Here is a 23,253-nt window from a genome sequence, read left to right as displayed (position 1 = left end):
TTACTAGGCTCAGCAGAAGGGGAGAGGCGGATAATATGGATTGCGCCACCCCTCCCGTCTGACGGCCGACCAATATCATCACTCCAACTTGACACCACGCCCCACTGCCCCTTCGAATATATTACATTTGATGTCTGGCCCTAACCCTGACGATATCCCGTCCGAATATTATGTCCTAGGAACGAGTAAGATCAGATGTGTCGGACTATAATGAGAGGTTTCTAGACCTATATCCTTTGAAAATTCGAAGAGAAGACAAAAATTTGGACTGACCTGTAAATGCTTCGCCGCTTTCGATTGGCTGCAGCATCGGCATTGAGAACAACGTTTTCGTTCGTCATCTTCTTTTTATTGTGTTTTGGTGAGGTCGTGTGGTTGTTGTCGTTGGTGGTAACTTTACCGTTAGTTTCTGGCTCTGGTTGATTTGTTGATGGTTCGTTCAGAACATAACTACCAAATCGCATCCTCGAGAAACATGGTAAATCAGGTAAACACTCTGAAAAAGATAAATTGTCAGTGAGTAAGGCTTTTCAAACAATTTAAGCTACTGTGCCAACAGGCCGGATTGGACAAAATTGTAGTTTCGGTAACTCACTTCGATATATTCTAAAATCAAAGTTACAGTTGTCCAACAGAAAACACAGATACACAGACTGGGCACAATTCACATCAAAACAAACCACGAACTCTTATCAAACTCAGAGCAGATCCAAAAGACGTACTTGACAAATTAGGCACCGCAACCAGATCTGGAAACACAGATGAACACGATTCCTGATAATCTACAGAATTATTGGCAACGAGTTCCGTTTGTTATCAGAAAATACTTAAAAATAATTTCACTCGACTATTAGTGTAGTATTACACCTTGAGGCGAAAGTAACGTCTTGTAAGAGGGTTGTTTGGCAACAGTTTTGATTTATTTTTATAATAACTTGACTGTTCTACTGAAATAGTTTGGGGGTAAATAAAAAGTGAAGGATATTGTATCAGACAGCTATATTAGTTGTCGTAATTTATCTATCATTATTGGTTCGCAGCTTTATTCTATATACCTCTTATAACACTTGGTTTACATATAGAAATATTAAAACAGAACCTGAAACATGTTGTTACTCAGAAAGTTCTCTGTTTTGTTTTAATATTTCTATAATTTCGAGAACCCACAGCGTGAAACTCCGAGTAACAACATGTTTCAGGTTCTGTTTTAATATGTCTAAATCTCACTGAAGCGATTTCAATACGGTTATTTAAAAGATCTAAGGCCTCCTAAACTAATAATAGAATTCATAAGAGTGTAATAATTGTACAGATATTTCAGTAAACAGAGAAATACCACTTGAACGTATAATGTATTCTAGGCCCAGAGTCACGTTTCAATATTGATAGACACTGCCGTTAGACATGACATTTAACTTTTACACAGTGGATACATTTTGATAAACACAATTCTATTGAGATTAATCTCTAATCTCGATCAGCCTTTAATAAGTCATCTTCACTCATAATTCCAGTCGACCCAGCTGTAAATGGGAACGGATAATCCGGGAAAGATCAATGTCAAGAGGTTTGGCCAAGAACCAGATGATAGAAAAGATCCTTTGTGAATCTAAGTTGTTATCCCTATAAAAATATAGCTGTTTCTTTCTTTCTTTGTATCCACTTTTAGTCCAGACGAATTCAGCGTTTTAAAACAGCTTCAAAAACAAACAACGATAATAGCAACAGAGTATTTAATATATACTTTATATTAACAATAGTATCTACATGTTTCCAAACGTATTCATCACCAACAAGTATAATAATAGTATAGTTTCCGGTATTTAACAGGTAATCGATCAGCCGGGACAAGAGTCGGGAAGCAATTTGTCCCTAATTCAATATAAGTCCATCTTCTACTGTTAAACTCTACTTGTAATGTGTCACCAACAGTAAAACCATATTGACCGTGTTTACTAGTAATTTACTATCACCGTGATTAGGCTGAGATAATAAAAATATTAGTTTACTTTCTAGTGAAGAGATCGTGATGTTTCTATGAAGTAATATTCAGAGAGAACAGAGGTCATATAATTCTCCAGTAAGATTCACAAGCAATAATTCCTTTTCTGTGAAGAATGATAAGAAACTTGAGAGTGGCGAGGGAGGACCAACCTTAGTTCAGAGTTTGGTAGGGGTAGGTCCAATGCCTCAGTGAACGAATCGCTGCTCGTCAGTTGTTATGTTCGAGGCTCGGCACGACTGGCTGTTCCCATGCCAGTGGAGGTTTTAGGAAACATCAGGTGAGGGCGGCCACAGTTCATTCTTCCACTGTGTAAAATGATAAAAAAAACGTAGAAACGCCACAATGGACAGCTTCTCGTCATTTGGATGCTAAGAAACCAAGATAAACAGTGTTAGATTCACTCCGCCATCACTGTATTTCTTGGGGTTTAACGCCCAAATTCGCCCAAGAAGGTGAATATCATATTAACCATAACATATATTCATTACAGCGGCCTTTATTTCTTTAATGTTCAAACTTGTCATTGATCGTGAGTTAAACGACGACGAGAACAAGTTATTAGAATTAAATCTTGTCACTGTTTCTAGAGTAAATCATCAATATTTCATTTGAAGAACCATCAAACCATAGTGATTACTAGTTACGTATATTTGTGAATAATGAAAGTGGCCCTGATTTCCGAACGCTACCCATAACTCAAGTTGCATAAGAGGTGTGTTTGAAAGTTTCGAGCGCTCTTCTTATTCCCAAATATATGTAGCTGATGTATGGTGAGAGGGCCACTTATTGAAGACACAGCTTTATTTAACAACTGGTTAAAGTTTATTACAACGTTTCGACGTGTTTCCACTGTCGTTCAGGCACATAAGGCGACATCTTTTAATTTTTGACAGCTGTTTAAACGACAGGATAAGCCATTAATTGATTGTTATGCCGAATGTCCTAAACCCTAAATCTGTTTGAAATAAAGAAAATACTTTTATTACTGTTTCAGGTGTCATATGATGGAGTGTCGTCTGCTGGGGCGATTATGTGCCATGTTTAAAATCTCCCTCAAAGTGTTAATTCTACATTCAGCGATGTTTTGAGTCCGTCCAATGATGGCTTTTATCTCCTTAATATGTCTCTAGACATATTGATAATAGTTAACTTCATTATCTGTCAGCCTGATTATATTACTTACAAACCACCATTTTGGATATTGACATAATGATGTTTCTCGTCAGTGATATCATTACCTTACTTTACCATGATCTTCTATTAACTTACACAGCCGTTTGATGTCTTCCTCTTGCTAATGACAATAATTCAATCAACCAGGTATAGCATCATTTTACCATTCTTATATATAGGTCAACACGTCATTATTACCAGTCTTATATATAGGTCATCACGTCATTATTACCATATAGGTCTTATATATCACGTCATTATAAGAAGTCTGGTAATGTAGGTTATCACGTCATTATTACCATTCTTATATATAGATCATCACGTCATTATTACCAGTCTTATTATGTAGGTCTTATATATCACGTCATAATAAGAAGCCTGGTAATGTAGGTTATCACGTCATTATTACCATTCTTATATATAGGTTATCACGTCATTATTACCATTTTATATATAGATCATCACGTCATTATTACCATTCTTATATATAGGTTATCACGTCATTATTACCATTTTATATATAGGTCATCACGTCATTATTACCATATAGGTCTTATATATCACGTCATTATAAGAAGTCTGGTAATGTAGGTTATCACGTCATTATTACCATTCTTATATATAGATCATCACGTCATTATTACCAGTCTTATTATGTAGGTCTTATATATCACGTCATAATAAGAGGCCTGGTAATGTAGGTTATCACGTCATCATTTTCAGTCTTATCTTTGTCTGTTTTATGGAAGATATAAAAGAGACCAAACATAAGGGCATTAACTGCGACAAGGGTTAACCTAGATGCATCCGTATAAAAAATCGAAAGGCATCATAATACTTTGTGAAAACGTGTCTGGTCTGTTTTTTTACAATCGTAGAGATATTCAGGTATTCTAAACATAAGTTTCGTCAACATACTGTACGTTCAGAACAGAGAAATACAAATAGTAAAGGAACAGAAGTTACAATCGTCAGAATGTAAACACTAACAGATGCTATAGTTGATTATAGATTATATTATTACAGCTGTACTTCTAGTTTTTATAATTTTTTACACTAAAGTTACATATCATATTTACAACTTAAAAAATTAACTAATCTGAGATAATTTGGCATCGCATTAATAGAATCTAGGTCATATAAGGGCTATGTCCAATTCTTCTGAAAACAATGTGCTGGTAACAGAAAAACACTTACGATCCCAACCGCAAAACGAAACTCGAAATGTTTCTAGTTTAGCCATTGACGATAATGGTTATTGATGTAAGTTTTACGGCGTAATTTAGGACAAAATGGCATCTAATTAGTAATTTGTACTAATTAATCTCTCATTAGAAAGATGATATAGTTGAAGGTGTAACAACCACGTTTCTTAGTTTAGTCCAATTAATTCTAATTAAAGAATCTGATAATCTTTGTTACGATTTAAAGGATGAAAATAAACAAACCAAATTTACACTGTCAGCTAGGTAGATTCTCTAAAACAGAAGTTGAGTTAACAAAGCCTATCAGATGATTTGGATGGTGAGCGACACTTTGATTACTGTCTAAAGGTTATCAGATTTTAGACCTGCCACGTATTCTCGAAACAATCTTAACGCCAGGATATCCTAGAAACAGTGTAAAAAATTAAGGCCTTTGGATATCCCAGAAACAGTGTAAAAAGTTAAGGCCATAGGACAACCTAGCGCTAAGATCGTTTCGGAAATTAGTGGCCTATCCGAAGAATTGTATTAAATTATTGTACTGCCTGTACAAACAACACGTACAAGTGACTCAGGTACTTGAAAGTACAAGTAATGTATATTTACATACATTATGATATCATCAACTGCAAAATATCTTTTAACCATGTTTGTTAGTAATTACAATAGATCGTGGTACTTGTTAGTGCTAACAATTCAGTAATGTACTAACAATTTACAAATTACACCCGTGTATGGTACTATAAGGCTTGTTAATAATGATTTAGTATAAACAAAGTAATTTCCCTTCGTTAAATCATTAGTCTCTAATGAAGAACACATAAAAACCTTAACCTTTACTCAGTCTGAAACTCAAAATTTCGTCAAAATAAAAACACTCGAACGCTTTCCGTTATATTGTACACTTCTTACAATCACCAAATAGATAGATAACTCTTCAATTTCTATCAAATCATCTACTTTATAAACCAAAGGGGTGACACAAAATCTGAGAACAGACCAATTCCATTACTACAATCAAATACTATACACCATTGCCCCTGGAGATACATAACTTTCCCCCGAACAGTCTGGCTACGAGCCTGCCTTGGAGAATATTCGTTAACGTTTTCAAAAGTAGTAGGTAATTTTCATAGTGCAACATAAGAGCTACTTGAACTAAGAGTATTTATAAGATAAATAAGAAAGAAGCGTAACAATTCTACTTGAGAAACACCTGTAACTCATCATCATAACAATAATACTACATAGTCATGGTACTATTTACATTACCAATTACTTATATATCATGTATATAATCTTCTATGGCATATTTGCATACTCAATTGATAACATGGAATGCTTAATTACATATAATACTCCAGTCTTGTTAAATGTATATTAAGATGCCCTCACACTATAATTATTACCAGTTGTGTATGGTTGCGAAATAAGGGCACCGAATGCAACTCTCGTTGTTAGTTGTGTTCGGTACTCATTATTAGCTGGTGACGTGAGGGCCCCTTTACACAAAAGATAACTGAATATAACATATAAATTATCTTGTTCAGTGTTATTAAAGCCAAAATGATATTAAACCACAGTGAATAATTCACATGTAAGATATCACATCATTTCAACAAATATCAAAACTAATTTTAACATACCCTTAAAATAGAAAGCCTATCTGTTTATCTGTCTAGATATATTACGAGTGAAGCAGCTATAAATTCTGATTTTTAGTTATAATGTGTTTTTCACATCAATTTTAACTTTTACTGTTTAAAACAACACAAAGAGATACTACATAATTGAACAAATATAAAAATGAATGGAGTCTTACATCTTCCCGAATGTGAAATATTAAAATTGTTTTTAAAAACTTACATACAGAATATCTTAGACTAAACTTAAAATAGCTCGCACAAAAACTGTTAATATTAATTCCAACAAGATATTGTGTGATTGAACATTTCTTCGTGTCGTGAAAAAGACATAGACTTGATGATAATAGAACTGGATAGATCCTAGTGAACCGAAAACCTGAACCAATTAACAACAATCGACAGTTCTCAGAGACTAGTTTTAAGTCGAACTTTTTTACTATTTTAGATTCTGTTAGTCTCGAGAAATTCAGATGACGACTAACTGATCTTCTGAAAATGAATGTAGATATTGATATACTGATAATTTATAGGAAAGGAGAAAAGGTCTCACGTCATAACCCAGCTTCTCTTAAGAATTCTTCTGACTGCGGAATAACTTTCCTTGATAAGATTTTGTATAATCGATAAATCGAGAAATGAGGAAGAAATACTTCAAAAACGTAAGAATATATAACAAACCTTTTAGTAGAAAATAATCCTAACGTTAGACTAACGTGTTTCAATGTAGATTAGATCTCGAGTCGACCCACTGAACTTTACATCCGTTCTAATAGATCTTTATAGATCCAGAATACTTATCGTCTTACTCTAGTTCCACTGATAGATTATCTTATTATAGGTCATTACCAGACCATGCTTACTCTTTTAAAACACCTGATAGTACTTCTTTTTGGAGGAGTCCGCTAATATACATCTTTTATTCCTTATTTTGCCATGCTTTGAACGAAATTGTCTTTCTTGTACAGATTTCCGGCGTCCATTAAAAAAAGTAAAACGGAATAATTCTCAACACGTTCACCTAACATATCATGCCTCGACTAGTAATAATATATATATATATACATTCTACTCGAGAAGGAAGAACCGAGATGAGGATGGAATTGGGCCTGGAGGGAAAACTTCATTGACACGATAATGATTAAATAGAATATTGAATACGGGGTGGTTTGTTTAAATAATCTTCACTGCTTGCTGGAGGTGGTAGAATTCCATAATTCGAAATAATAGAATTAAAACCAGTATCACTAACACAGACAAATTAACAGGTATACCTCGCTAATATGGTATACTATAAAATTAAGATCCGCTATTTAATGTGATCTCTACCCTAAAATATGTAATAAGGGCTAAGGGGATAAGAGAAAACTAGAAAGGAACTAGATATGGTTCCTTTGTCAGATACATCATTGAGAAAATGCCGATATCCTGGTAAAATTTCTCTCAATGCAAACTGCATGGCATTGTGCGTCTTCATAGCTTAAAAATCCCAGAAATTAGGACGGAGATCTCAATTCATATCATCTATATACTCGTGAACGGCTTTACATTCAGATTTTGTAGTTTATTCTTCGGTCTTCCACTAATTCCAACAACTAAAAAATTCCTAAATCGTTCAAGATCATTAAAGCTCGTCAGAAGTAGAATTAGTTATCTACAGTAATCTCTAGGTGTTGATAGATAGAGTTAAACTTGAAAGAATCTGTCAGCACGGGAGGGAAGAAGAACTTAAAATAGAGATAGGAAAACATTTCAGTCATCTTGTGAACTGTAGTAACCTGGTCAGAATTGATCAGAGATACTGTGGTACTGATAATAACTGGTATACTATTTACTATATTCTATAATATTATTTGTTGTAAAAACATTCAATCACCAGTTTGGATTCCCTATAGCATTTTAACATAGTGAATATAGCATTTTAACATAGTGAATATAGCATTTTAACATAGTGAATATAGCATTTGTAGTAACACTACATCTAAACATCAAAGCCGAAAACTTAAAAATATATCATCAGTAATGGCACTTCATTGGAAAAAAGAACGGAAACATGAAGAATATTAACATCATCTGCAATGAACAACATTTGAATACTTGAAAGATACACCCGAAAATACATGGCACTTGATTTGAAACTTCAGTCGAAAACTTAAGGAATATCTTTTCTGCAATGATGCAACATCTGATATTAAAATTGAACTTGAAAGTCGGCACCAGATTTCATCTATACAATAATCAAAGGAGTGAAGCATGCACTAAAAACAGAAACCTTCTTTCAGAAACCACATGGCACAATATTTACATCTCCAAATTTTAAAAACTTCTTATAAAGATTAATTACAACCTGACCTTTTGACCTTCCAAACTGAGGTACCGGTAACCATGGTAACGCATGCGAGATAAAGTATACAACTGATAACGTATTGGTTTCAAAACGTGAAATCATCTAACGTATTTTTGAGGAATGAAAGAATACTTGATATGTGTAAAAATACTCGGGAAGATTTGATATCATCTGGTATTTGGTTTTATCTTCAATAAAAGATGTTATATGGAGTTTAAGCTGTGTGTATTTTGTATTTATGTTCGGTGTATAACGAAACAAGATACCATCAAATCAAAAATAAGACAGACGGGTTGACAGTTGAAGCTTTTAAACAGAAGATTTCATCATCATTTTTCAAATTTGGAGCCATAATTCCAGGCCCGTAACTAGACTTGATTGTTCGGAGGGGCAAGCTAATAACCAGAGGCGCAAGTACTATATCCAGAGGGGCAATAGTGCATAGTGTTTTAGCAATCTATATATCTGTATAATTCTGTTTTATTAAAAACATGCAAATATATTTGTCACAATACAGACGTTCAGTATACGAACATGTATTGAAGAAGTTTTCCCATTTGTATTTAATAGGCATGTTACAAGATTAATTGCAACGTTTAAAAAGTATTTGTACTGAACATGGCCCATACTATCCCAAGTCCAATAAAATACTTAATCAGACCTGTGCTTAGATCAATAAAATGTTTTGTTTATGTACCTTTGTTGATGTATTAAAATGTTAATGGTATTTCGTCAATGTTTTAAATATTTAAATTTGGAAAGGGGCAAACGGAAATTATATCAGCGTTTTTTCATTTTGTAAAAACACACATGTTGGCAAGATGTGTTCCGTACCATCAAATGACAAAATATTCCCATAAACTAATGCAACCAAAAATAGGGCGCATCTTCAAAAAAAGCAAGACGAGTTTTTGAAACAAAGCCGGAGAGAACTTACTTTTCTTTTGTTTAGGACTTTCCTGTTGATCGCGAACTGGTTCGGTTTCGTCGAGTACTTCCAGAGTGTTGGTGGAATTCAGTGGCTCTGTATGTTGACCTGGTTCTACTTGCTCTGCAGGCTGCTCTGTTGGATGGATAAGCGGTTCCTCAATCGGTGGAGCTTCTCCTGGCTCCGGATCCTGAGCGCTTTCAATTTGCTCTACCTGCTCTGGAATCTCTTCTTGAGCGTTTGATTCATTAATATTTTGCTCTGGCTCTGCTTGGACGTTCTCCTGTGGCACTTGCTCCCCAGAGTCTTGAACTTGTTCCTGTAAATCTTCTGGGTGTTGATCGTGACCTTCCATAGTTCCCAAATAATAAAATCCAAAAATCCTAAATTTCAAAAACTTCACGAACTAAAAGCGGTTAAAATCCCAAAAATTTCAAAACTAAAGGAACTAAACGAGTTAAAATCGCTGTTCAAATCCAAAATAATGTTGAAGTTAGGTTGTAAAAGTCGACACTGAATAACAAGTGTTGGTTTGAAAATCAGGCTGTCATATTTCTACTTCAACCGACACGAATATTTCAACTATTCTACTCTATTCTAGCTGTAAACCAATACTTAGATAGAGTCGGTTCCTGTAAATGTCTCACAGACTGGAACCAATTCCAGTTCAATAGACAATTACCAAGACAAAATGTCCAAAAAATCACGATCCAAGACAACACTACCACAGAATTAAAAAATACACCGAGATTCTTTTTAGTACCAATTCCAGTCACGACGTCAGAAATTCCTGAAAATTAATGTCTTGAATTTCACACCAAGGTTCTGAAAACTGGCGTCAGTTTACCAATGTACTACAACTAATACGTCGAGAAAATCTGAAAAATTATCCTTCACTATCTTGTATATGTTTTTGGTATGTACTTGGAATATGTTAAAAAGCGTTGAGTCCCGGGTCGACTGTATGTACTCACTAGTGTTCACTGTTTGAAAGATAAACTACAGTCTAATAAAATACTTTAACTTATACCAGATGTTACTAATTTAAAATACTGACTGTCCAGTTGGTACTGTGGTATTATAAACTCTAGAAATATGGCATCATTCTAAAACTCCTTCAACACTTCAATACAAATTATTACTGTTTGAATGTAAAGATACAATGGTTCTCTTTCTTACATCATTTATCATTTTTAAATATATCTGTAACGATTGTTAGTAGAATATCTTGAAATTGTGTTCAACTATTCAATATGATCTTATCACCTAAATTTTATCGAAACAATAGGTTTCACTGATGACAAGAAGACTTAATATTTATTACATTTATTGTAGATTACTGTAAGTTTTTATGTTTAAAACTAAGTATAGTATTATAAGTTAACTTCGCACTAGTTTATATTTTGCTTTAAAAAGGAGTTTTTCGGAACTTCTCCACTCTCAGTACTAGATCTCTAAATACGTCTACCTGCAGCTTTAACCTGAAATCTTCGTCTAGTTTACGACCCTAATTACTCTCCATATAAACCTGTAAATATTCTTATGATACGTTTAACACATTCATGGCGAGTTTTAGATCAAAACCAGGAAAATAATCAAATACAACAAATTCCTTGAATATACCTTTAATTCTTAACAGAAGATCTATACCATCTCGTTCCTACACAGACGAATTACCGTGCTTCTATAACAAAAATTAACCAAACCAACTATCCTGATGTTAATTCTATATCCGAAACGTATAGGCAGTACGATTTCTAGTCAACTTCAAAGAAAATTTGCTCAAATTTAAAAATGCACGTTTACCCTGAGGTTACACTGAACAACACTTTCCAGCTTGCAATAACAAACAAATCTTTCACAACCAATGCTGAAATCTACAAACCCTACTTGTGACCTTGGCCAGTGCTTCTATAAGAGACTATCTCTTATAAAACCTATAAACCCCACAATTAAAATCACTCTGAGTCAAATTTCTAAACTAACATACAACAGAAAGAATGAAAACTTATTCCCCGGGTTAAAACTTGATCTTTTATAAATCTGTATTTTTAATTCTGTACGTGTACGTTTCTTTGTTGCTAAAAATAAAGGAACTCCTATGTCGGTATTAATGAATGATTTGTATGGATTATCGATACAGTTGAAAACAGAAGATGTGAATATACGAGGGCAAGGTGCGGACAGAATTCGCTTCCACTTCATTCTATTGTATTGATAATTCCACACCGTACTGGACGGTACACCGCCCCGGACACCGTACATCGTACCAGACCTTACACCGTACCGGGCGTCTATTTGCAGGTTTTATTAAGATATCAGATTGGGTCGATGATCCCATCCATCAACAGAATCTCGATTCTAACATCTTAGAACAGAATTAGCCGTGATAATATTCAACACCTTAGATTTGGTTTTTACATTTTCATCAGGAGAAATACTTTGACAGGTTAATCTTGTCAAAACAACCAAATTTCATGTCAAGCCGGGATAATTAATTATCAGGAACAAGAACAAGAGGAAGGGGTAAGGAAGGGGGGGGGGGTATAAGGTTTTATAGAGAACCCACCCTAGCATTAAGTTAGCCTGTCCAAATATATTCGCCCAGTTCTAGAAGGCTAGTACCGCTACAACACACCCCCTTGTATATTTGGAATCTTCAACAGACCGCCCCCCTAACCTCCCCTCTCCCGTTAAGTAAGCCTGTCCCTATATTACATTCTCCCAGTTCTAGAAGGCTGGTATCGCCACTTCACACCCCCTTGTATATTATACAGTTAAAAACAGTAGAGTAATTAAAAACTAATCACTATTAATTACAAACAAACCGGAGTAGGAAATAAAACACGGCTGTCTATAGTCTCAGATAATGATCAAAACAGCTGGTCAACATGTGGTCAGTGTTTAGTGTTTAGCTTTGTGGTCAGATTGACCGAATGATAGTTTGTGATATCAGCATCCACTGGAAACGAACGTTAACTTGTCATCTACCAACCAACCAACCTTGACCGAATGAGGAATCACTCCAATCAAAATGAAGGATTCGCAGTGGCTCTGTTAGACGCTTGTTCGCTAACCTGAAGGTCCAAGGTTCAATCGCGGCATAGGTAAAAAAAAAAACCTTCAGATTTTTCAACCCGAGTTTCCCTCTGTCAGTGATGCAGGTTGGAGTGGCCTACATGGAAAAGGCGTTTAATTGTTCTAATTGATAAAGAGTAGACTGATGCCGCTGTCCTGGCAAAATGCCCCTCTTTGCACTCTGCATGGCATTAAAAGTAGAACGTAAAACTCCATTCAATCAACCTGGATACGTAGTTTCGTGTACTTTCTGTGGGTGACTCTATTTCTGGTACATCAAAGAATGTTATTATTAATATTCCTGCCTCATTATTGATATGATATCTATAGACAGAAACAGGTTAATTAAGGTAGCCCCAATCTATCTCTTTAACTCTTTTAGAAGACACCATGTTTCTCGCCTGAAAGTCGCCTTTATTCCAAAATTATCAGGAAATACGACATTTATCAGATAAATTACACTTCAAGTCGGGAATGACCTATTTCTGGAAAGGAAATGGCTGATCTGGTATAAATTATTGGGCTTAGGGTACGGGTTTTAAGAAGTTCTGAAATACACAGCAGTAGAGTGATATCAGGAATACTATTAATTGGTAAAGATCTTCCATCTTCACAATGTCAAGCTATTTCGAACTTCCTCTTATACCTTGACTGCAAAAGCCACTATTCTTGTATCATGGAAGTCTGTGAATGAAGATCGGATTGTATGCTATCAGAGGCCTTGATAGAAAGTCTGTGAATGCAAAGCCATATTGTCTTCATGTCGATGGCTCCGACTGTATTCAGCAGAGCACAATCCAATCAAACCGCTGAATTCACAAATTTTCATGATACAGAAAGGTGACTACTGCAGTCAAGGTATAAGACGAAGTTCGTAATAGGTTGACATTGTGAAGATGGGGCTGCTTACCTAGCGATGCTAAAAGGTATGTGTTATATACTCTAGTAGGCCTATATCTGATAGATACGTATCATCTGTAGACAGAATAAATGTTTTGTATTTAAACTATCCAGAACGATAACCGTTAATTAAAATATTCTAATTAAATAAATATTATTTTCATCAGGCCTCTATCAATCATCATAGATATCATCGTCTTTATAGTTTATACTACTCTTATTAATAAGATTATAGTGGACACTCCGACCTGACAGACGATATAGCCTTATGCCGCTTTCTTGGCAAAAGTTTCCCTATTTGCACACCGCATGATGTTGCCCGTCATCATTAGCCGAATCAGGTACAGATAAGTAAGACATAAAACTCCATTCATTTTATTTTTCGGTCTAGAAATTTAAGAATTTACATTTTACAACCATACTTCATTCTTAACATATCGACATGTGTATTCTGTAAAATAATGAGGCATTAGGGATACCAGATGGAAAAATTCTTCAATATCAACAAAATTAGTAGGTCACATTGCGTGCCAATTATGTCGAACATGTCGAACAAATTATTATTCCAGAAAAACGAAAATAAATCGAACTCACCTTGTTTAAAAATACCAAAATTCAAGACTTTGTTACAATATTCCAGAACTTGAGAACACAAAAAAGATCTGTTAGCTAACAAACGTCAAACAACGTATATCTTCCTTCCAATCTACAAGCAAAAAAAATTCCTGAAACTTCTGCGATTGTCGGCACCGTGCTAATAGATCACAGAGTTAAAAATGAAAACGTGAAATTGAGAAGATATGACCGAGATGTTGTTGAGATGTTGAGCGTTAGTTTAGTTGGTGCTAGAATCGAATACACCTAGAAGATGTGAGAAAAGAAGGTTATGAGAGAAAAATAATATCTTTAATGAACCTCACAGAACCTCTCACATTTTGACTATCTTTATCAGCCTGGTAAAGTACTAAACCTAGGGAGTAAAGAAAGGGGATAGATAGCGGGACTAAGCGGTGAATTCAGGTACTAAATGTTAATTGGGAGTGCTATTATGGGGAGGAATGGAGGGGGGGGGGGGTATTTTATTTGTATGGGATGGTCTTTATATTGGTGTTGATGCAGGTTCTGACAAACATCACCCAACTCCAATTTAGGTGCTTAGGGTTCGAATCCTCCTCAAGGCAAGACAAATTTTGATGCCTGTGCCAGTGCTTTCGAGAGTTGGCCCGGTGTCGGGTCTCAACCCCTAATACCCCCTAAGACCTAGATTATAATTGCAAACCTTTCGTTTCTGAGTCTTAAGTACAATTGATCGCTTTAATAGGATGACTGTTACACTGACATCTTGTGGCCTGCAGACTCAACATTACAGATAAAATTACTAAGGCGATCATAGTGACTATTGGCCAGTAACCAATATGATTTATTATAGTAAGTGAAGTCGATTGGTAAACCTACTAATTTCTGGTATGTCTATTACTGTAATAATGGGGTCGTTAAGGAACATTAGTCATACCTACTAGAGAGATATCGCTATATCAACCTCTGTGATAGACTTTATGGCCTATCAATGAAATTCTTAAAAAACCCAAACTATGTAGTCATCTTCAGGGGCGTATCTAGAAAATGCCTGTCTCTCTGGGGTCCAGAAAGCCGAAGCCCCCTGAGGCAGGGGGTGTGGGGGTCCTTAATAGAGGATTTCAGATGGCATGAGACGAACATTGAGCATTGATAGGGCTTATAGTTTTCACTTCAAAATAAGACTTTTCACAGGCAACCCCTAAATACGTCACTAAATTCTACCTTTTATGAATGTTTGGGTGCAGCAAATTGTCTTTATTGCATCGAAGCAGCTTTGTGCTTGGTATGTTTTGTTGATTATTTGTGGTATTGAATACGCCTGGTATAGTCAAGGGGAAATAACTCATCATATCTTAATAGGAAACAGACCACAACTTGTTCCGTTATTTAATCAGACCACAACTAATTCTTCCATACTCCAATAAGTAAAGGGACATAACACCTACATAAAGTATTTTTCCAGACAACAACCAATCTCTAAAAAAGAGCTTGTAGAAGCTTTAGGCCCACCAGCGTTATGACAACTGTCAAGATACCAGGTTTCATTATTTGGACCTTCAATAAAAGTAATGTCTCTGATCAGGATTATAAGAATGTAAAGAAAGGTGTTCAACTCAACTTTTATTGACTTGAGCTCATATTTTGCTGCCAACATTAACTTCAAATTACATAGATTTTGCTTTACAAGAAATATCAAGGGATGGAACGAGAACACTACTCTGCTTGTCACAATAGGCTACATTTAATTTTATCACACGAACTGCTCCAGTGCTTTTTAAAGAATAACATCACATAAACTACTACTCACAAATTTTATTAGACCAAATCACACAAATATTATTTATCACAAGTTGCAAAATCAATTTGGAAGTCCTACCAGATATTTTATATGGAAGGTGGTCAAGAAGCTGTAGCTATAGTGCTTACTAACAGAGGAAATAATAGGTATTAACAGTCTTGGCCAGTGATGAGACTTTTGTCAACCTTCATACTAGTAAAAAACAGACTGAATTCAATCTGATATCAGCATCAAAATGCTCCCTTTTAACCTAGAGGATGTCTGGTTGAAATTAGCTGGTTTTATCTCTAATATATCTTTTGTTGACCTAATTCCTTCTCCCCAAGCATATATCCGACATTCTGTTTCTAAATACAAACTAAATCACAGTTAGATTATTTATATTTTATTTACTTTTTTATATTATTATTTAATAATCATAGAGACACAAATTACACTGAAAATAGTGACATCATTATACAATAACTGATGACATCATTATACAATAACTGATGACATCATACACAATAACTGATGACATCATATACAATAACTGGTGACATCACAATAACTGATGACATCATATACAATAACTGATGACATATACAATAATTGATGACATCACACACAAATAAAAATGGCATCATACATAAATCTCATAGGTTTTGAGACAAAAATATAGAAAATAACATAAGTTGTGAGTCTAGTACCGGGTTTGATTAAAAAATTACAGAGAATCAAAGAAAGAAATATGTATTAGGGGATGAAAGGTGACCAGGCGAACTCTCAGAAGCACTGGCACAGGCGTCAGAATTATTGCAGTCTGTTAAGAAGAAGGGATGGTGACCACTATTAATTAAAATTCTCTACATAACAAATTTACAAAATAAAAAATAAATCAAATTATCCCTCTTGCTTTGTATTTCTGATATCTTAAACTGGTCTGTCATCTCACCTCTCTTTAAGAGAGTCCACATAGCTGATTATGTTTATATAGAATTACTACATGTAAAAATAATACAGCTCAATTCTATTACAAAAGAACAGCAAGAGAAATAACTAAAGAAATCTAGGAAAAATAGCAGAATAGTAAATTCTAAAACAGAACAAATATCTGTAAGCTTTTGACAAGCTCAAATACAAATTGATATATATCATAGCTTTTATAAACAAATATTTATATTTTATTTACAAATATAACAAATCAATACATACCAGTAAACAAAGACATGTAAACAAAACAACAAACAAACAAACAGACGAATAATTAATTATTATGATGCTTCGTTAAAAATATACACCCTAATTAGTTGATAATTTAAATATCTAATCAAATCAAATTCAAGGACAAAATTTGAGCTTATTAACATATCAACTGTGACTAAAAGTAGGTGATATTCGAAATTAAATTAATCAGAGTTTAAGATATTTATAGAAACTGATATTATTTAAACTATCTTTGCTGTTGTTGTCTTGTGGCAAGATAAGTGCAATTAATACAGAAATTAAATTAAAAACAACAAATTAACAAGAAACGCATTAAAAACCATAAAAATCTAATTTCTAAACTCTATTTTTTTTTCTCTACTGACATCTATTTTGTGCAATAATCAAAAGCAAAAGTGCTAAAAATCCTATTATTAATTAATTGTTTTATCTTTTCAAAAATCAAATTTTCTTATAAAAAAAGGTTGAAAACCCCTGGTCTACAAACTTGGTTGAAAATGATAAAATTATTCAGGTATTAAGGTGACCACTAATATACATCATGTTAAAATTACATATTAGATAAATAAATACAGGGCATAAAAATACACAAAAAAATTCAAAATCATCAGATTTTAAGTCCAACAAATTTCACACAATTCACAAAAACACGAAAATTTTCTTGATTTTAGTAGTTGAAATATGATTGATGATAATTGTGTTTCAAATTCAAATCTAATATAATGAAATAATGCACAAATTTATTAAAATACAGCTCTATGTATTTCATTTTTATCATATTCTGTGGGTTTCTTCACTCAATAGTGATCCGAAGACATTCAAATGAATATCATGTTCACAATTTAAACCAATCAAATTCCCTGTTTAGTAACAGTCCCATAGCCCCAGTTATACCTGTGAGCTTAAACATTTAAACATGGAAAGACTGATGCATGAATATGTCAATTAACCCACAGGAATTAAATGAAACACAGTTGTAAGTTCACAACTCACTAGCTTAGTACTTGGTGGTTGAATTCTTCCACAGTAAACCATTATTTTAAGATTGATACATGAATATGTAAAGTAACCCACAGAAAATAAATGAAACAAAATACTTAGATCTGTACTGTAATCCAATTCAATATAATAATGAAATGATAAAAGATCTATTGACTGTCAGGGTTAAAACTTTCCTCAAAAAACCAACCAAATCGCAAAATATACAAACAAACAATTTGAGGTGGTAGAATTATGAATAAATTAAAATAATTAATCGGGCAATGAAAATAATTAGGCAAGATAATTAATCACAGAACATAGTTAATTAAATATTAAATAATTAGCTGGTTAGCCTAGCCTCTAGAATATAATATTGTTAAAACAAAGGGAGCTTACTAGTTGTATACATTCTTAAGAAATTCATAAAACAGACTTAAAATAGAAGTCAAATGAAATAAAAATTTCAGTTTTCTAGTTTAAAATTTCATTGAAACTACCTTAATCTAAGAATTAAGGTAAAACTAACTTTGAGTACACAAATTTTGATGACTAGCATTTTTTATAATAATTTTATAATGCTTTCTTATCAGGTGGCTAAAATTGGCATTTTATACTGAGAATTGTTCAAAAGTAAACTTGATTTAAATGAAACATGTTTACTCTTGTAGACTATATTTGAAATTTCTTTCCGTGTAAACACTTCATTTTGAACGTAAATCTTTGATGTTATATTAAGAATGAAATACAAGAAAGATATTTGTATCTCTCTATTCGTGGGAGTATCACAAGACAAGTTACTCCTCCTCATTTCCAAATTCTTCAATTTCTTTTGAAATCTGATTAATCTAATCCCACATTGTCTGAGAATTTTATTTTTTATCAAAATTAAACAGAAAACTAAAATATAAACTATTACTTAGTTCTTCTTCAAACTTTAAAACAAACCACACCTACATCTTAGATGTCAATATTTCTACAAATTTCTATTTCTATGGAAACGGAATGAATTTGATTTAAATAAAATTAAATTATTAATCCTAAACGAAACGAAAATTAATCGTTTTCATCATTATAGTCCATTCCATAATCTAAAACAGAACAACAAAATGAAATCCAAAAATTCTGATTGGCCTTCCTAATTAATAAATTGAAGATAACAAAGAAACAGAGCTCATCTTAATTGCGCTCGTTTAACAGTGTATGTCAATCGACAAGTTTTCTAGTCCAATTCTCCACACCTTATTGACATGAGACAAACCCTTCGTTTCTTGTCTAACTTAACACACGTTTACTTATCAATCTCAAAATCAACAAAACGTCGAACATGTCCACTAAACGGTGCTACGTTGCGCCAAATCACATGACTTTAAGTTTGATTATAACGTACAGTTTAGGCGTGACCCGAGTCATCTGAGGACAAAAAGATGTGGAGGACAAACACACGCCCTCTAAATTAAACATATGGTCAAATATACCTCACTAGCGTTACCTGTACTGTGTCCACAAATACGCCCCATAAAACCACTTTTTTTTACTGAAAATCTACAAAATTCACGTTTTATTCCATCATTTAGTGAAAAGTCACAAACTTCAACTACAACATCTAATGAGAGATATTTTCTTTCTCTCCTGAATTTTTACCTCATTTCAAGAATTTTACTTGATTTATATTCAACTCAATTTCGAGTCAAAATTCTTTAAAATATTTTAAAATGTCTTTTTATGAAGAGCTATAAACTTTCCTAAATGTTAAAACATAAAACAAATTAATGTTAGTTTTTTATTTTTAACGACTCTACCTGAACAATTTAATCATCAGTCAACTCAATTCCATTATGAATTAATTATTTATCAAATTACAACTAAATTTAGAAAATCATATTTTTTTTTTTTGGTGTTATGTCTTCAGGTTTAAAATTAATATTAATTTCAAACAAAAATAATAATTTAAAAAATTCCAGATAAAACTTTGTAAGTTGATGTATTTAATAGTCTTGATAATGTATTATTTTAACTCGGTCACACCCAAATTTCTGATACAGAATCGTTTTTCATCAATAGAGTTAATTGTGAAGGTGATGTCTCGATGTTTACATCATTCCTGTTTTATATTACCATGGTAACCAGCCACACCCTTATCATGTAGCCCTAACACAAACTTTCTCTTAAATAAATCTCACAAATAGAATTTAGATAAAAATTAAAATAATTAAAGGTAGCACAAAGTTTAATTTGATAAGTTCTAGTGTCAAGACATTCTTTCAATTCTACTAAAACTAAGTGTCTGATAAGGTTACTATAGATATATATGGAACTTTGTATACTGACGTCATAAAATGCAAAGTTTTAGTGGGATTTCAGGAACCACATACATCTGATAGAAAATGGATTGATGTAATTCGATACTAATACACGTAAATATTTTAGAAAACCAAACCATTCCTTTGTTTGAAGAAGTACATTCATTAATATTTATTTTAAAATTCCTATGTTTGTCTGAATCTAAAACCATTTTCTCAAACCACACCTAGTCGATATCTTTTCAGATTTATTTCAAAATGTTAGTCTTTTTCACTGTACATCAAAGAAGAATGCATTTATCTTAAACTGCACTTTCATCCCTTGTTCAAATATTGAGAAACTGCACCTAAACATTAGTTATATTGAATAGAGAATTCTTTCTAATTTGAGTCTGAATCTACTACACCCTACCTTCCTTTCAAACAAAATAATATTATTACCTTATATGGTATGGTGTATTTAAGTGGAATTTATCAAGTACCTTAGTCAAAAATTCTCGTTAAACCATCCTTAAATTAACTACTATTCAGCAATATACACAAATGACGCATTATTAATTATTAATACAAAGCTTATCTAAAATATCGTGTCCAGATATCTACAGTAAAACAATTCTTTCCCCAAATAGGTTACATGTAACCCCGTGTTCTATTTCAACTTAAAATTTGAAAACTTTAACAAGAACAAAAGTTTGGAAGACACGTAACTTTGGAAGAACAAATAACAATTCAGCTAGAATGAAACAGAACTAAAAAAAGGACAGAAACCTGACAAAATATTTCAACTTTCGAGATATTATCAAATTTGACAAAGATGTCTGAAAGCTGATTATTCAAATCATGCGTGGAAATTCCAACAACCCACGCATCCAAAATCCGTAGTAAAACACGAACAATGACAAACATACACGAACTATGATTACATCATCACTTTCTGAGTATTACATAAATTGTGAGCAGTAAATAAAATCAAGTGAAATGATTGGTTAATACAAGAAATTTATATGTGAACAGAATTTCTAAATAAATCAGTTCGGAATTAGATGTTGGCACACATAACCGCTCATTCCCTACTTCTGTCTCAAAATAAACGTTGATTTTACATGGCAGTCTATAGCCAGCGATGGAAAGGATTCAATATAAAGAGTTGACTTCATTGACAGATATCCATTTATCATTTAAAATGTTGAAATCAAGTTTTCTCAGTTCAAAGAGTGAAGCAGTGAAGTCTGAAGATTGTAAATATCGTAAACACTTTGTATAAGATTCTTTCCATTGCTGATCATAGTAAATTAATATTGTTTATATGAGAGGAAATTAGCGTGTTGTGCAGGTGCTCGTAGTTCCCAAGTGTCTTATTGTATGTGAGATTAATTGAAAGACAATAACATAAACAAAAACAGTGCAGTGAACTAAATCACATTTGTCTCAAGGAATACAAATTAATTTTCACATAAATTACTGGTCCAAAATATCTGCCTTTATTCCAACCTCTGATAGCTATTTTAACAATTATCACTGACAACTTTCATAGCTATCAGAGGCTGGAATTGAGGCAGATGTTTCGGGCTAATAAATATCAAAATCAAATTTCTAAAAAATGTGGGGAGATATTTTCATCTTTCATTCGAAGAATTTAAATCCTTTAAAAGCAGCAGAAGTTAATATATATATATATATATATATATGGTAAAATATTGCTAAATCAGCAGTTTACAAATTAAGGAAGCATGTATTAGATCCAAATTTTCTCGTCCACAGAAGCACTGATTGTGGTATCAAAAATAAAATAAAATACAAGGAATATCAGCGAAAAATTTCCTCATGAATTTCCATAAATTTTTAAAAAAAAAAAATCAAGAAACAAAAGCTTGAATAAAATGATAAAATATATCAAACTAAGACTATTTTATAATTTTAAGAATTTTGCTAATTTGTGACTAGTTTAAATGAGTTATGACAAAGATTGTCAACTTGAAATAGTCATTTTTGAAAATGGTACCTTGAAGAAATAATTTTATCAAATTGCGTACGACATTGATAAATTTCAATTCTATTTTCTGACCGAGTAACAGTCGAACATTAATATAACTTTGATAAAATCAGCTTTCAGCACAAACAAACAAGTTAGACTCTAATCACTTTCTATGATAAAGCTAAACTCTTTGGTTAAAAAATCAAAATGAATTTTCATCGTTAACAAAATATTAATTAATTAAGATTAATTAAGATAAAATAATGAATATAATATAACAAATATTTACAATAATCTAAAATCACAAAATCTTCAAAAATCATGTAGATTTACAACAGTTATTCCCCTTAATAATAGGGGGCAGCACTAACTCATGAAGTTTCACTTTCGTTGCCATGAAAAACAAGATGGAAGTCCTTGACCTTTAGCAGCAGATGGTATTCAAATCAGCAGAATCAAACACAAAAACGTCAATCACTAAAACAATCAGGAATCAACCAATGAAAAATCATTTAACATCATTTAAAATGATAGGTTAGGATATAACAGATGATTTGATTGGTTGTTCACACTAAAAGACTTCATTCTCTTTCAGGATCTCAAATCCACAAAATGAAGGACAACAAATAGAGGAGAAATCAAACCTGGCTGTTGCCTAGCAACAATCACCATAACAAAAGAACCAGGCCTCCAAGGAAATGGACCAGAATCCAAAATGGTAGCACATACAAGGGGTGTATGACACTTTAACAAAAACACTCAACACTACAGTGCAGGGATCTAGAAAAATAAAAACATAAATATGTCCATTGAATAGGCAGGAGAAAAATATGGTCTCCTGTATCTAAATGGGCTAATGATGACGGACAATGCCCTGCAGTGTGCAATGAGAGAAGTTTTGCCAGGACGTTGTCTACTCAATTTCAAACTGTCAAGAGATCTTTAACATACACAGCCTGTAGTACACAGGGGTCTTGGTTTATTGTCACCATGTCAGCATCTCTTACCTGTATCACTCACAGAGAGCAACCAGGTTTAAAAATCTGAAGGTATTATCTTTTAGAATTATTTTTAAGGCAATATTCCTACTAAAATTAATCTCTTTGACTGAATCAAAAAACCAGGAAGCTTACCT

The 23,253-nt window shown here is 33.1% G+C and overlaps 1 protein-coding gene across 1 annotated transcript; it reads right to left on the bottom strand.

Annotated features, from left to right (window-relative positions):
• Positions 1-7,712: 7,712 nt before the first annotated feature.
• LOTGIDRAFT_163806 (hypothetical protein) lies at positions 7,713-9,656 on the bottom strand (the record flags this gene model as incomplete). The annotated part of the gene is made up of 2 exons (XM_009060360.1): positions 7,713-7,753; positions 9,311-9,656. 2 exons carry the CDS (start codon positions 9,654-9,656, stop codon positions 7,713-7,715), a joined length of 387 nt encoding a protein of 128 aa, XP_009058608.1.
• Between the last annotated feature and the right edge of the window lie 13,597 nt (positions 9,657-23,253).

The sequence above is a fragment of the Lottia gigantea genome (assembly GCF_000327385.1).
Source record: "Lottia gigantea unplaced genomic scaffold LOTGIsca_42, whole genome shotgun sequence".
In the NCBI taxonomy this organism is placed as follows: Eukaryota; Metazoa; Mollusca; class Gastropoda; family Lottiidae; genus Lottia; species Lottia gigantea.
Note: the sequence above shows the minus strand (reverse complement) of the source record. Positions and strands in the feature narration are given on the sequence as shown.